The following is a 13,529-nucleotide window of genomic DNA, read 5'->3' as shown; positions in this document are numbered from 1 at the left end:
GAGCTTGGATAGCCTTGGGCAGTGGCCTTTGACATGGTATGCTCATATTCAGGATGGAACAAGGTGAGTAGATCTTTAGTGGATGAATCGGGCAAAACGGATTGAAGGGTCACAATATCCGCATTGGCCTTTTTGACCATATTAATTGACTCTTCTGTGAACTGATAGATTAATATTATGAATCCCAATTTGATTAGGAATGGTAGCTGGTCAAAGAGAACCATTATTCCTTATTACCCATGGTTTATTCGAGGTTAAAACGGAATCGGTGAGGTTGATGTTGATCACCTTCGAATTGGTGGGCGGAATATTGGCGGCTGTAGCAGACATGACGAACGACCAAATGATAGTGAAGGAAGACCATTGCCGAATCAAAGCTCTACTTTCGAGATTTCTAGAAGTGTTCCGCTAGCGTCGGAAACATCTGCTTGCTTCTAGCTTGGCTTTGGGATCAGATATGGTACAAGATCCAATCTATCTTGCTACAAAAGGTATTGAATGAATGCATGCATGAATCAGACTATATTTCTCCTGGTGACGAAGGTAACATACATTATTAGTTTTCCATTCTTTCCCGAGAAATGAAGTAGATGAACTTGGTCATTTTGGACAAGTTGAATCGCTGAGGTTGGGTTCCATTTTCGGTTGCTTCCAAGATCTCGACTTTTCCCAGGTTTCCTAGAACAGAAATATCGGGCATGATTCAGCCTCAAGCCATTGGCAATACCAAGAACCAATCGAAGATTCCATCTTACCATACATTTCCTCGACCACTTTGTGATCAACATGCCTGGGAGGCCCTTTAAATACAGTGTTATCATACTCGTAGCCATTCAAGATGATTCTAAACTTGGTCGCAAGGATCTTAGTCATCAAGTCCATGTATCGAGGTCGATCTTCTTCCAAAATGGCCTCGAATGATCCACGGTCAAAAACCGCATCCACCTGACCCATTACACCGGGTTGCATTTCAAAAATGTCGCACGAAAAAATCTTCAATTGACCATCCAAAGTCTGGGATCGAAATGGGAATGAGGACTCCATTAGCTCATTCTCAAACCCTAAGCGAGTAAACACCAAGCTTACCTCGTATTTGAACCCCTTGATTTCCGGCAATACTTCTTTCTTGTATTCCAAATCATGATCCTTAAAGAAGCTCTCAACCACACAATGCACACCTTCCAGTCCAATCACGGAAAAGCCTTGTTTGTACAAGTAGATCAAATCGCCACTTTTCCCGCAAAGCGGTACAAAAATTGTCAAATTATCTCGACCATCCTGTTTGATTCCACAAGTCACAAAACTATCCAAAGGAAACAAACCACTTGGTTATACTTTACCTTGAGTTTATCTAGATACTTCACCAGACTGAAGTGGGGTTCGTTGGAATGCCATTGAGATTGACCTTCCACCCATCGACCTTGCCAATAACTAACCACGTCTTTTGGAGATTTCTCAGTTATCAGGAATAAATTCTCTTTCATGAGATCATTCGGATTGTCTAAGACTTGGTTTTCCAAAATCCGAATTTGAGCGTCCTCTAAAAAAAGCAGAATCAATCAATCTCTTATTTTGCCCGTTCACTTGAGGTCCTTCGAAAATTGAAGTACCATCATTTCTTCTGAGACTCAGTATCAGCTTTAAGGACTTTCTTATCGACATGGTAAAAAAATAACTTACCAAATAATGTATTAACATCCCCAAAAGGAATCGAATGGGGAGGTCCACCCCGGACATCGGGATCATACTCAATAGTTGAGAGCAAATACACGTAGGTGGGAGAGAGCAGCTTATTAATGACTCGCATATATCTGAAAAGATTCCCGTGTTAACAACTTTTCCAATTCAAAGAAATCGGCCCTTTCCAATTCAATTCTCACTGTTCTCTTTTGGACGGTGATATTGCTACCAAAGATCCTCGGTCCCAAACGTAATCAACAGTTCCTCCAATCAGGTCTGGGTCCATTTTGAAGAAATCTCCACAAAACATTTGAAGGCGTCCATCTTTGCTCTAATAAAGTGAATCACAAGACATTATCACCGGAAACTATTCCTCTTTTTCAATGCAACCTCACCTTGAAGATTTTCAAGCCACCCTGTTTATCCTCCACGTCGTATTCCAGATTTTGCTCCTGGAAGAAACTACGGCAACCCTGCTCCACAAATTCCACCCCCAAAATGGTCCACTTGGAGCAGAAGTTGTACAAATGGATCAAATCCACGGATTTACCGCATAAGGGTAACAGAAACCGTTTGGCTTCGGTTGTCTTCGGAAAGAATCCTAAATTGGCCTTCAATTTCGGATGGAACTCTTGTTTGTGCCAAGGGGTGCGACCTTGGTCGTAAAACTTGGAGCTCCAAAAGTCATGCCCTAGTTCGTTTTCGGTAGAAGTCATGTCCAGAAAACCACGAGTACTATTTTACGTTTATAGTGACCTCCACTGGGGGGGTGTATTGTCAATATTGTTTGGAATTTGGACGTCAGGTTGCGTGGTAATCCACGGAATGTTATGGAAGCCTGGTTTTCCAATCCTGAAGACATTTTATTTTTGAGTGATGGTGGCAATTTAGGACCTTGGTTGTTGTTGAAAAAAAGCAAAACTTCGGACTTCCCATCATTATCATAAAAGTCGATTGAATCGCATAGCCTTGTGAATACAACAATTGTCGTGCTTTGTCTCAACTCGCCGCCATGAGTCAGAAAGGCAGAAAATTAAAACAATGTCAGAGGAGAACTGGATTCACCCTGAAAGACCCCATCGTACAAGAAAATGCTCTTTGAAAGGAGAGTTCGAGAATTCTCGAAAAAAAATATGTGTTCCTCTTCAGATAATGAGGATAAGATGAGTGGATCCTCCGAGTGAAAAGGTTTTGGGGATTAGTGAAATCAAAAGCCTTTTAAAGGTCTATGAAAGCCATTCATGTTCTCAGCTTTCGAGTGAGCCTTACCACAGTCACTTTTTTCACAATGCTGCAACACTTCACCCTCTCTTGGTAAAGTCAAATTGATTTTCAGGTTTCCTTACTGAATATTTAGTGAATAGCTCCAAAAATACTTGTAGAACATCAAATTTGATTTAGTGTATAATCGATCACTAATGATAATTCTGATATAGATTGGCAAGCCAAAACTGTTTGGTTGGTCGATCCAAGTCGATCGTTCGAAAATGTATTATTCAGCTGGCTCTTTATTGGCTTTTCCGATGATGATAGATTGCATGAATGCAGAGGCTTCTGAAGAAAACATTGTCATGGTTTCCTGAAACTTAACTGATCCTATCACGAAAAGATCAGGGACTTAATTGGGACCCCTTTTAATAAAATGAGCTGCTAAACGAGCAAGAAGAGGTTCATATGCATCTATTTCGCCTCCTTGACTTTGAGGAATGACACGTCCGAACTGCACAACGTAACGAACACGAATGTTTAACGCAACCTACCTTGATACAGTGGTCAAACTTCGATTTAAAGAATCTCGATATAACGATTAATTTCGATTTAACGATATGCTTTACGTTGACGGCCAATATCGATAAATCGAATTTCGACTGTACTCTCTCCCGCTCTGCACCTCGGGGTGAAATACCGTTTGGGAATTGCGACATTCCAAGGAAGCATCACATTTCATAGACAATAACTAAGATGCTGAAGGATCACATTCATTCAATATGTTGACCTCGACACCTCGAACTCGTTTGATAGTAGTTCATGCCGGTGGCGGGTCGCCGTCGACTGCTTAGAAGGTTGTTCTCGTCATCCAGTAGCTATGCGGATGCCCCTTACTTTATTTTTGACGTACTGGAGTCGTAGGACAAGAATGACTTTGATCCAAACAATCCTGACAATGCTGCTCTGGCTGACTTGGAAGTTGAGCAAATCGTGGAACCTCCGTCTTTTTCCTTCTTGCTCACTCATTTTTGAACAGTGAGCTTTAAGGGTCTAAACAATCGAATTATAGCTGTATTTTCAAGCAGACTCGGAATTTCTGTTCATTTTAAGTTTTGGCGCACGGTTTGACGGGGAAATGTTATGCAACAAATTAGTGTACATCTTTCAATAGGGGACGAAAGTACAAATTTACATGGAAGCCTATACAGATCTACCAGAGAATAACAAGAACTAGGTACTCTTATTTTCGATTACGTGAATATTGTAATTTCCACCAAATGTGTAATCAATCAATATGTCTCTCTAACACCAATCACAGATTACACTTTTCCCCGCTGCATTGAATAAGTTCTATGCAAGTCTTGATCCACACAAAGACAACGAATCTCAGAGCTTGGAATGATCCCCAATTAAATCTTGGAGCTTCTGAGTGAGCATAATATTGCCCTTGACTTTCAATTTCCCCTTCATGAACGCGGTTTGTGGTTTCAAATTGCCCTCAACCTGGAACAAAATATGACAAGGTTGTTAATGTCATACTCATATACCTTTGTTCAATGATATGATATAGTAACTCTTGCTTAGACTACAAATAGCTTGTCGTACAAGGAGGGGATTTTCTATGGAACTTTGGAATCATTAGTAACTTTGTTCTTAATGGGCAGTCCTTTCGATCGCGTTTCCTCAGTGAACGCCAGCAATTGACTTGGTTACGTCAGTTTTTAGGTCATATTACAGGCAGTAATGAGCGAGAAGCCCTTGAAAGTTGGATTTCTGTCCAATTTGTTTCGTTCCTTTCATGGGTTTGATTTCCAATTGAGGGTATCAAGAACAACTTTGAATTGAAAAAGCATATTTCTGTTGCATGTCATGAACAAAATTTGATTCAATTGAAATGCCAGGATCTTTGACAACATTTTTCTTATGCAATTGGGTATTCTTAAACTGACAGGTATCGTGGTGTCATGCATACGATGAATAACTTCCCTAAAAATCACAAAACGAATGTGACTAAGAGTCACAAGAATGACATAAAAAACAATAACAATCACTTAGTTAACTTTGCTTCAAATTTTCAGTCTACTACCCGAACAATTCGGGCTAGGGCAAGTTTTCATTTGATTTATGTTATCATTAATCAAGGCCATATCTTACCATTTGAACCATGTCGTCATCAAAGATCGTTAACGTACAATCTGGAGTTCCATGGGCACCTTGTGTGATAGATCCAGGCGTATTTTTAAGGTCAACAGCTAAAACAAGAAAAAGGTCAAATGAAAACTAAAACTAAAATACTATTAAATTCGAAGAGCTCAGTTTTAGCTTTTGCCTAGAGTCAAGAGGCTCGAAAAGAGGAAAACGAGGTCTTAAAGGATTTTGTCACTTTCACCTTGTTCCCAAAGACAGATAGGCGGGGCTCATGAACGTGACATGTTTATGAGAAAACTACTGACGTTATGTTTTCTTGCCAATGCCATTGCAATGTCACCGCTCAACAAAGTTGAACGAGTACACGTATGAACTGCTGGACGAAACATGTTGCATTAAATGAACACTTTACAAGTACATAAGAGTAAAGCTACTACCGGAGGAAAAAGGTTGATCTACATCGCTTATCTTTCTGATTGAGCCAATTTTCCCTTGCTGTTACACAGGCCATCTTTTGACAAATGAGCTGTAAGTTAATATAAAAAATGTATAAGACATGTTATAGAGCCATTTGATCATCCTTGAGTGCTGTAAAATAGTGATGATTCGAGTTAGGCAGCCTTCGATTTGTTTTTACCGTTTTTTGGTTGTTGGTTCTTAAGATGCATTTACCCTCCCAACGGCAACCTTATGCCTATTGAAGTACCAAGAGCTCAATCGGATAGGAACCACAACGCTCCGGAACCTTCCTTACCAATCTTGAGCACTAACATCGGCAAACCCCTAACTTCTTACTGTGACTTCTCACATCTCTTGGTAAGAATTCAAGACTCTACAAGCTTAAGTAACCATGAAATCAATTGAATTTGAAAAAAAGGCTACAAAGTGTAAGATAGTCCAATACGAATAAAACATGCCATCTATGGTTGATACGTCAGGATTTCAAATATTTTTTCAGTACACACAACACCCCCTCCCCTCCTCCATGAGCATGAATTGGGTGTGGATCATTTTGATCCCCAGTCTATCTGACAATTATATCCTCGCCTAGGAACCCTCCTGATGATTTGCCTTCAATCATCGGAGATGAAGGAAGATCCCGCGTTAGTTCCTCATCCTCACTCGTGGGAAGTTGAAGACGGATCGATGCCAAATGCTAAACTCAACTTACTCCAGTGTGAGGCTGGTTTCCCTTGCGAATTGGTAATAATCCAATGGAAGACAGCTCGAACTTTGTTCACCATGTCTGGCTTGGCCTTGAGCCTTCGCTCCATCGCTTGGAAAACCACATCACTTTTCAAAGTTGTTCCAAGTTTTTGTTCCATATCTGGTGATTGCTTCCTTCCACCACCGTCGTCACTTTGCTTGTCGTCCTGATAGCTCCTCAAAATTATCCATCCCCCATTCAAACATTCTTGTCCGGTTTCTTTCACCACGCAGGAGAAGGATATCTTCTCGTTGTTTATTTTCCATGCTTTGGTCCTGGAACAATTCAACAGAATTTTGCCTTCATGATTATAGAAGGCAATTCAGCCAAAGTCAACACAAAATGATTGTGCTGCCAACGCTAAAGAAAAATCAACCCTAACAAGAATTCGAGGGAGGCAACAAAAAAAATCAAGGAGGTTAGGAAAACTGCATCGAAATTGCACCAAAAGTGCATATATACTCCGACAGCTGTTTCGGCAACTCACACAAGTGTCTGGCCAGGTATTACAGGTTTGGCAAATCTGGCCTTGATGGCCTTGACTCTGCCAGGATCACCCTGGCAGACTTCGTCGACAATCTGTCGCGCTGCAATACCATAGGAGCAAAGACCGTGCAAAATTGGTTTCTTGAATCCACTTATGCCCGAGAAGCTCGGATCTATATGAAGTGGGTTAGCATCGCCACACAGACGGTACAAAGCGGCCTGCAATGAACGAGGAAAAACGCCTCAAACGTCTTTTAAAGGGTACCCATTTTAAAACTCTTTGACCACACTTATGGGACTAGGTAGCATTGAACTTTTTGCGCTTGTCACCAACTTTGGCCGTTCCAATCAGCTCCATTAGGAAAGTTACACTCGGTGGGGATCTTTTTTCTCCAGTGAGCTCAGGGAAACCGGAAATGGGGACTACTGTACTCGACTTTGTTTGCCAACGTTAAGTTTGGATCCGAATTTGGTTGATAAAATCCCGTATTGGCTAGGACACGTGATGGAAAAAAAATATCTGATTATCGAAGAAAACTTCATTCTCAGATGATGTTCAGTTCATGGAGCTCTGTAATTTTTTGTCTGAATTTAGTGAAGTACATTTTGATTTATGTCTACTTCAACAGAGCTGGCTCTGAAGGCCACTGGATTTCATTTTCAAGACCGACCACCTGCGCAAAAAAAGTTCAGAAGATAGTCTTGGCTCACTGATTTATTGCCATGAAATTTCATTCCAGGCACGGAAATTGAAATTACTCTGATGTATGGATATTCTCTCATGTCATTGTGTCTTGTCAACAACGAGCACAAAATATGGCAAGAATAGCACATACAGTACGTAGAGTGTAGCACGGGTAGCTAGCTTTCCATTGGGAGCCGACGACTATTCGTTCTGCTTACCAAAGCAAATGTCTAGTCTCTTTGGCATAATAAATAAACATTTCGAGAGGGGGTAATGCGCCAAAACAAAGCAGCTGGAAGCTGAGTGGAATTCAGCATCGCTGGGTCTTTTATTTCAAATCTGTGCCTATGGAGTGGACTCATTGTTCCAAAAGATTCCCCCCCGCTGCCAGGCATACAAGGAAAATGAAATGGTGTTAATAAAGTCTTGGAATACTTTGGCGACGACTTGGTACCCTGAGCTGTCTTTTCGATCCCCTTTGGTGCCAACTGGCAGTATAGGGCTTGTCAAGTGAACGCGTTCATGAACAACTGACGTTATTCCACGGAGTGAAATCAAAGATTACATGCCCACCCAAACCGCACTGTGCATGCATTGAATTTTGACATTTTTGTTATTTTACCTGCTTGTCTTAGCAAATAGCATTGTGGCATTGAGTCAATTTGATAGTGCGCTCGCCGAATTATATCAAATATGTTCATTTTGTTGGGTTTTGTAATACAGCTCACTCAAAATCACTCGATGAAAATTCAATGGGCGGATGGAGCGAGTTAACTGTGATGTTTGTCTTAGTTCTCTCTCCCCAAAATGCCCAAAATCAGGGTGACGTCCACATTTTTCCTTTACTTTCCTTTACTTGACAAGCCCTATTCCTTAACCATTCTCTTCAGGCTTTGAAGCGCTGTTGATTCCAAAGTCGGTTTTCAGCGGGGGTAAAACGGCTTTTTTGAAAATGGAGGAAAATGATAATAAACAGCCCATACCCCCTGGCTTTGAAAACTGTCTTGAAGTGAAAAAAACATCTAGTCCAAGCCTACATCTGCATGCGATTATCTAACCTGATCAATGTTGGTTTGATAGGTCATCTCCCAATCTGGAGCGTGACTCGGGTTCTTTTCAGTGGGAATGAGGTGTTCCGAGCTCCTTGGACCGTTAAAACCGCCCGATCCCACCACGAACACCGACATTTGATTCTTGACGATGGTCTCTTGGGTGACTTGATCCTTGGTGAGAACCTCAACCAAGAGAACCGCGCCTGAACCTTTATCGAGGATGGCTTGGATTTGGAAGGTGGACTCTAATGACCCTTCGGTAGGAAGTCTGGTTGAAACCATCTCGGTATATTGTTCTCCGTGAAGGACCTGCAATAAAAGAACGATTTCTTTTACTATCCAGACCTCAGTTGTTATCGACCATAAACAAATCAAGATGAGCACAATAAAACGATACTTTTAAAGCAATTTCCTAGAGCCCTAGGGTAGAGTCATACTGTATATTGAGACTACACACGCTGGCTTTAAATCCAGGTATTCTCCTGGCGTGCCAAGTTCAAGGACAGTAATGACATCTTTATGGCTTAAGGATTTGACCAATAGTGGAAGCTCTTCAAGTCGACTCGATCAAGGTAAGTCTCGCTTCCACGGGAAGGATTCCCGTTTTCAAAATGGGCGGCCATTTGCATGGTCCAGTTGCACCACTTCCATCTAAGCCACTGCTCCAAAATCACCGACTTTTACCCGTCTGTCCTCAATGGTGAGGAACATAGAGCCGATGATCCAATTTTATGAGGATCACAAACTATCCATGACTAAGCTGAGTCGATCAGACTCTCGGTGTTCTTATACAATCCGCCGGGATTTGACGTTCCATTGCTTTTGCGTGCTGACCAAATCAACCCACATTTTTTTGCAAATAAGATGTTTTCCTAGAATGCTGTGTCTAACTTATTTAAAAATGGCATAGAGTTCAATCAGTTTCAATAATGTTATCCCCAGTTGTTCAAAGGCTACCTTTGAAAGGTCAATCTCAAGGCCAGGCACGTCACCGTTGATTAATCCAACAAAACTGCCAAAGCCTGGCATCACTCCAAACGAGGGTAGGGCGGAGAAGTTGGGATTTCCCTCGTAGAGATACTTCAGACCATGATGGTTTTCAGTCGAGGCTCCAACGGCCAAGGCATAGAGAATCACATCTCGATGGTCAAAGTTGTAAAGGAAAGGCTGGGACTTGAAACCGATTGCAGACATCTGGAAGCAAAAAAAAAAAGAATACCATCGGGTGGTTGCGAGGCTGTTTAAGCGTTGCAATGGGGATTTGGAAACTTGTCACATGGGACATGTCTCTGTAAGTTTCACACCCGTCTTCGCGGAAGAATAATATTTATGGATTAACTTTCATTCCAAGCTTGTTCCATGAAGATATCCAAGAGCTTTGGCAATTCTTTATCATAATCAAAGCAACGGCAACAACAACAACAACAACCACTTTTTGCTTGCGTGTGATCCCTGAACAAGATTCCCACGTGATAAGCTATTTTTCTTCCGAGACTTCACAATACAAACATCTGAACAGGTGTTCCACGCGAGTAATGGGAACCAAAAAAACAACATCTGGTATTGAGAAAAATAGGTTGAACGTTTTTTGTCTCCATGTTTCTGGAACGGTTCCACTCAGTTTGAATTTGGGCAGGATTATGAATAATGCTTATTGGCCTATAATGGATAAATCCAAACAAGTTTAATGTCACAGCACACTGAGGATTTACATTGAGTTCATATTTTGAACAAGGAAGCATTGCAAGTTTGTGAACTCTGTCACCCATCGTTTGCCGTTACTAAGGAAGACCTTGGAGACTTTGGAACTTGTTTGTCTGGCGTCCGAATTTTCTATGGGTATTTTTTGACTTATGATTTCAAAGAGCCTTTCACTTACCAAATCACCTTGGATTTGGGTGCTGTCCGGGCTAGAAGTCAGCTTCTCCATTTTGCCCACCAAGTCCATAGTGGCTCCTTGGTTTGAGGTGGGGAAATCGCCCCCTTGCATATCCACAATTTGAGCCCATCGTTCTCGGACTCGCTCCGGGGTAATGTTTTCGCTTAAATCATCCATCAACAACGTTCCCTGACTTCGTTGCCATCGATCTTAAGAGAAAAGGAAGAAAAACATAAAAAAGACTTGGTAGGGTTTTTTGTCATTACCCCATTTCAATTCCATAAGTTTGTCAGGGACGCCGTTTTTTCGGGGAGGGAAAATGATAAAATGTGCCATTCTGAATAATTAATGACACCCAATGACAAATTGTCACTTCCTTTCACTTTTTGTTCGAAGGTAGAGGCAAGGTGGAAAATTGAAACATTTTTGCCTCCAACATCACTATCTGTGGAGGACAAGAAGTATCATGTAAAAAGGGTTCCAAAACAAACTAAGTGGGTTTAGAAGAAGATTGGGGGCGAGTTTGCTGTGGATGCACTTTTGGGTGGGTGTGCAAGTGCAATATGATGACAACTGATGTGATTTATGACAATCGTCCTTCCCCTTCAATCGTAGGGCCTTCAGATCTTTTCGCCTAACATTGAAGAAAACGAGAGTTGGCATAGCACGTTGAAGGAAAAGAATATTGCAACCTAGGGGACATTTTTCAGCTAGAAAGCTAAGCAACAGAAGAAGAAAACACGTAACAAGCCATGCCTACTTTTAGACCGAATCTTTTTAAAACCGAGAAAAATTTGCCATAAAAATGGTGATCCATATGTCCCGCTCCGTCAAAACAAACGTGCCTCGTCCTTTGTGATGAGAATATCTTTCTTTGGGGAAATCATCCTCGTTTCGAGCGCACTCGATTGAATATTTTATCAATAAAGAGCGCTGCTTTTGTTTTCTCAAGCGCCAACCATAATTTCTTGCCTCCATGGCAATTCTGTTGAACAATCTCTTGACTCAACCTTGTCAAGCAGTCAGACAAGTTTATTGAGGGTAACTGTCATCCGTCCGGTGATATCGAGCAGACAAGATTTTGAACCAACCACCATCGTGGCAGTGGCAGTGGCTAGGGCTGAGTCTGAGGGTTAATGCCCGAGATTATGGGAGTTCTTCTCATCCCCAACTAAACGACCCATAAACTTGAATATACTCACATTTTCCTGCCCAACCTCCGGCGGCCTCGATGATGCTTCCAGTGTCGGGACAATCTTCATGGCACATCCAAGCCACCACGGGAGCTATCAATTCCGGTTTCAAACCGTCGAAGAGCTCTGAAAAATGATTGAGACTTTCGCAAGGGTAGGTTCATGTTGACATCAATTCAATTCCAAGACTGGAGGAGCCATATCTCGACATTTTCATTCATGACTTGAAGGCGTCCAAAGTCGGTTGTGTGAACTTGTGAACTTCCCAAAGACGTGTCATCAAATAGCTGGTTGGATATTGGATGTTATCCTTCTTAAGACAGTCCCATCCTCAAGATCCAATTTGACCAAGTACAAAGACCGGGGGGAAAAAGTTCTTGGGCCTGTCTCTTTTGAACTGCGAGGAAACCGGCAAAGTTTCTTGTCATAGATTGGCTGACCAGAAACTTATCCTCCAATTTTCCGTACAGACGGCAAAAGAAACATGGAACACCAAAACGCGTCCTGGAACGTAATTCCACCCGTTGGTTTTTTGCGGTCCCCAGCCACAAAAATACCTCCTGCTCACCAATGGATTGCTTCATTTCAAGATTGACCATGATAGTCCCTTCAATGAGTATCTTCTCATTGATTGTCAGGACAAACACGGAAACACGGCTTTGTACGATAGTTGTTCGTGCGAAGTAACGATTTGGCAAGTGATCGCTGAATAACTTGATTATCTTGTCTGGCACAGAAAAGTGCACCGTTGAACCATGGGATTTGACTCCCAGCCAGGCAATCATTCTTGCTTATTCTGTCAGCTTACTTACTTTTTGGCCTTTCTCATAGGGTATTCTCTAAACGCGATCAGATTTTGTTCCAAGGACCTTCAGCGGTCCAGATAAAAGGAAGACGTCAACAAAATGTGTCGATATCAATATTGCAACAACGGCAAGTTCGGAGCATGGAGATCTAGGTAAATACTATCCTCCCTTCCTGTCTATGGAGAACGAGAGAGGAGCACGAAGAAGGACAAGACAATCTTCAGGACATGACAAACGAATATGGGAGGGGTAAATTTTTCGCTGGCTAAGCATATGGCACCATAAAGGTAGTCGTATTAAACTTGTCTCTCGTACTATATGGAACAAGGCCATCATGCTACATCTCGCTTGGCCGCCATCGTCTACATTGATGATGAAGCCTTTGTGAGCAATCTGACAAATAATTTCAATGCTGCCTGGCTGTCCACATGAACATCTTGGATGAGTGCACAAGGAACGAAAGCTTCAATTATCATTAAGCCGATGTCAGGAATTGCTCAACCTTGAGGCGACGAGCTCACCTTTGGCAGTTTCATCCAGAATCCGGGCCTTCATTGTATAACCAATGAGGCATCCCTGCCATAAAACTTATTTCACAATCGCTAATATGATTTCAAGAGCTGTCAAATGACCCTCCAAGAGATGGGAAAAATAAAAATAAAAATGTCCCGAGATATCATCATTAAAGCACCCGTAATTCGTCAGTTCACTCTAAATGAAATGAACCTCAAGCCTGTGCACGAATCTGGCGAATCTGGTCCTTTCAATGGAATAAGATTAGGCTCAAAGTCAAGTAAATGCCCTAAGTCAGCGCCGGACGTAATTGGATTGTAATGAGAGCAATCCATAAGTCAAGGAATGTTCGTGCGTCTTCTGAATTAAAAGCTATTGCTTATCTTCATCTGATTATTGTGCACGCTAGTTCGTCGTTGGTTTTTTAAATGCACAAAATATGTAAGCACATAGGGTGACGACCAAAGTTACAACCAATACGAGAAAACCAATGGGACCAAGGGCATTGATTTTACGAAGGATTAAAGGGGGAGCAAGTGCAGAAGGATGTAAAGATGCACCAGAGAAACCCCACCACTCATAAATTGACAGCTGAACAGAGATTACAACTTTTCCGTGCTCAAAAGTCACAGAATGGATTTGAACCATGGCACAGCGCCCTCCGTCTTGTA

The 13,529-nt window shown here is 41.8% G+C and overlaps 2 protein-coding genes across 2 annotated transcripts in view; both read right to left on the bottom strand.

The window, feature by feature from the left end:
• Window positions 1–503: 503 nt before the first annotated feature.
• LOC131879398 (uncharacterized) lies at window positions 504–2,466 on the bottom strand. The gene is made up of 7 exons (XM_059225712.1): window positions 2,076–2,466; window positions 1,881–2,011; window positions 1,681–1,811; window positions 1,341–1,540; window positions 1,087–1,278; window positions 756–1,014; window positions 504–678 (listed from the first exon to the last, which is right to left on the bottom strand). Exons 1-7 carry the CDS (start codon window positions 2,394–2,396, stop codon window positions 557–559), a joined length of 1,356 nt encoding a protein of 451 aa, XP_059081695.1. The 5' UTR covers window positions 2,397–2,466; the 3' UTR covers window positions 504–556.
• Window positions 2,467–4,110: 1,644 nt separating this feature from the next.
• LOC131879394 (peroxisomal multifunctional enzyme type 2-like) overlaps window positions 4,111–13,529 on the bottom strand; it is an 11,456-nt gene continuing 2,037 nt past the window's right edge. The window contains exons 7-14 of the mRNA XM_059225701.1: window positions 11,549–11,665; window positions 10,347–10,555; window positions 9,425–9,661; window positions 8,474–8,776; window positions 6,732–6,949; window positions 6,209–6,519; window positions 5,044–5,141; window positions 4,111–4,392 (exon numbers count right to left, since the gene is read on the bottom strand). Coding sequence (XP_059081684.1) covers window positions 4,276–4,392; window positions 5,044–5,141; window positions 6,209–6,519; window positions 6,732–6,949; window positions 8,474–8,776; window positions 9,425–9,661; window positions 10,347–10,555; window positions 11,549–11,665 — 1,610 coding nt within the window. The 3' untranslated portion in view covers window positions 4,111–4,275. The remainder of the gene's footprint in view (window positions 4,393–5,043; window positions 5,142–6,208; window positions 6,520–6,731; window positions 6,950–8,473; window positions 8,777–9,424; window positions 9,662–10,346; window positions 10,556–11,548; window positions 11,666–13,529) is intronic.

This window comes from Tigriopus californicus, chromosome 4, assembly GCF_007210705.1.
Source record: "Tigriopus californicus strain San Diego chromosome 4, Tcal_SD_v2.1, whole genome shotgun sequence".
In the NCBI taxonomy this organism is placed as follows: domain Eukaryota; kingdom Metazoa; phylum Arthropoda; class Copepoda; order Harpacticoida; family Harpacticidae; genus Tigriopus; species Tigriopus californicus.
The sequence above is the reverse complement of the archived record's forward strand: the minus strand, read 5'-3'. Positions and strand labels throughout refer to the sequence as shown.

What these genes read in the sequence shown, in the direction of transcription:
- LOC131879398 (XM_059225712.1), bottom strand. Translation starts at nt 2,396, where the DNA reads ATGACTTCTACCGAAAACGAACTAGGGCATGACTTTTGGAGCTCCAAG. An exon ending in GTGGCTTGAAAATCTTCAAG is followed by an intron (nt 2,012 to 2,075) that starts GTGAGGTTGCAT and finishes TCACTTTATTAG; the next exon opens with AGCAAAGATGGACGCCTTCA. An exon ending in GGATGTTAATACATTATTTG is followed by an intron (nt 1,541 to 1,680) that starts GTAAGTTATTTT and finishes TGCTTTTTTTAG; the next exon opens with AGGACGCTCAAATTCGGATT.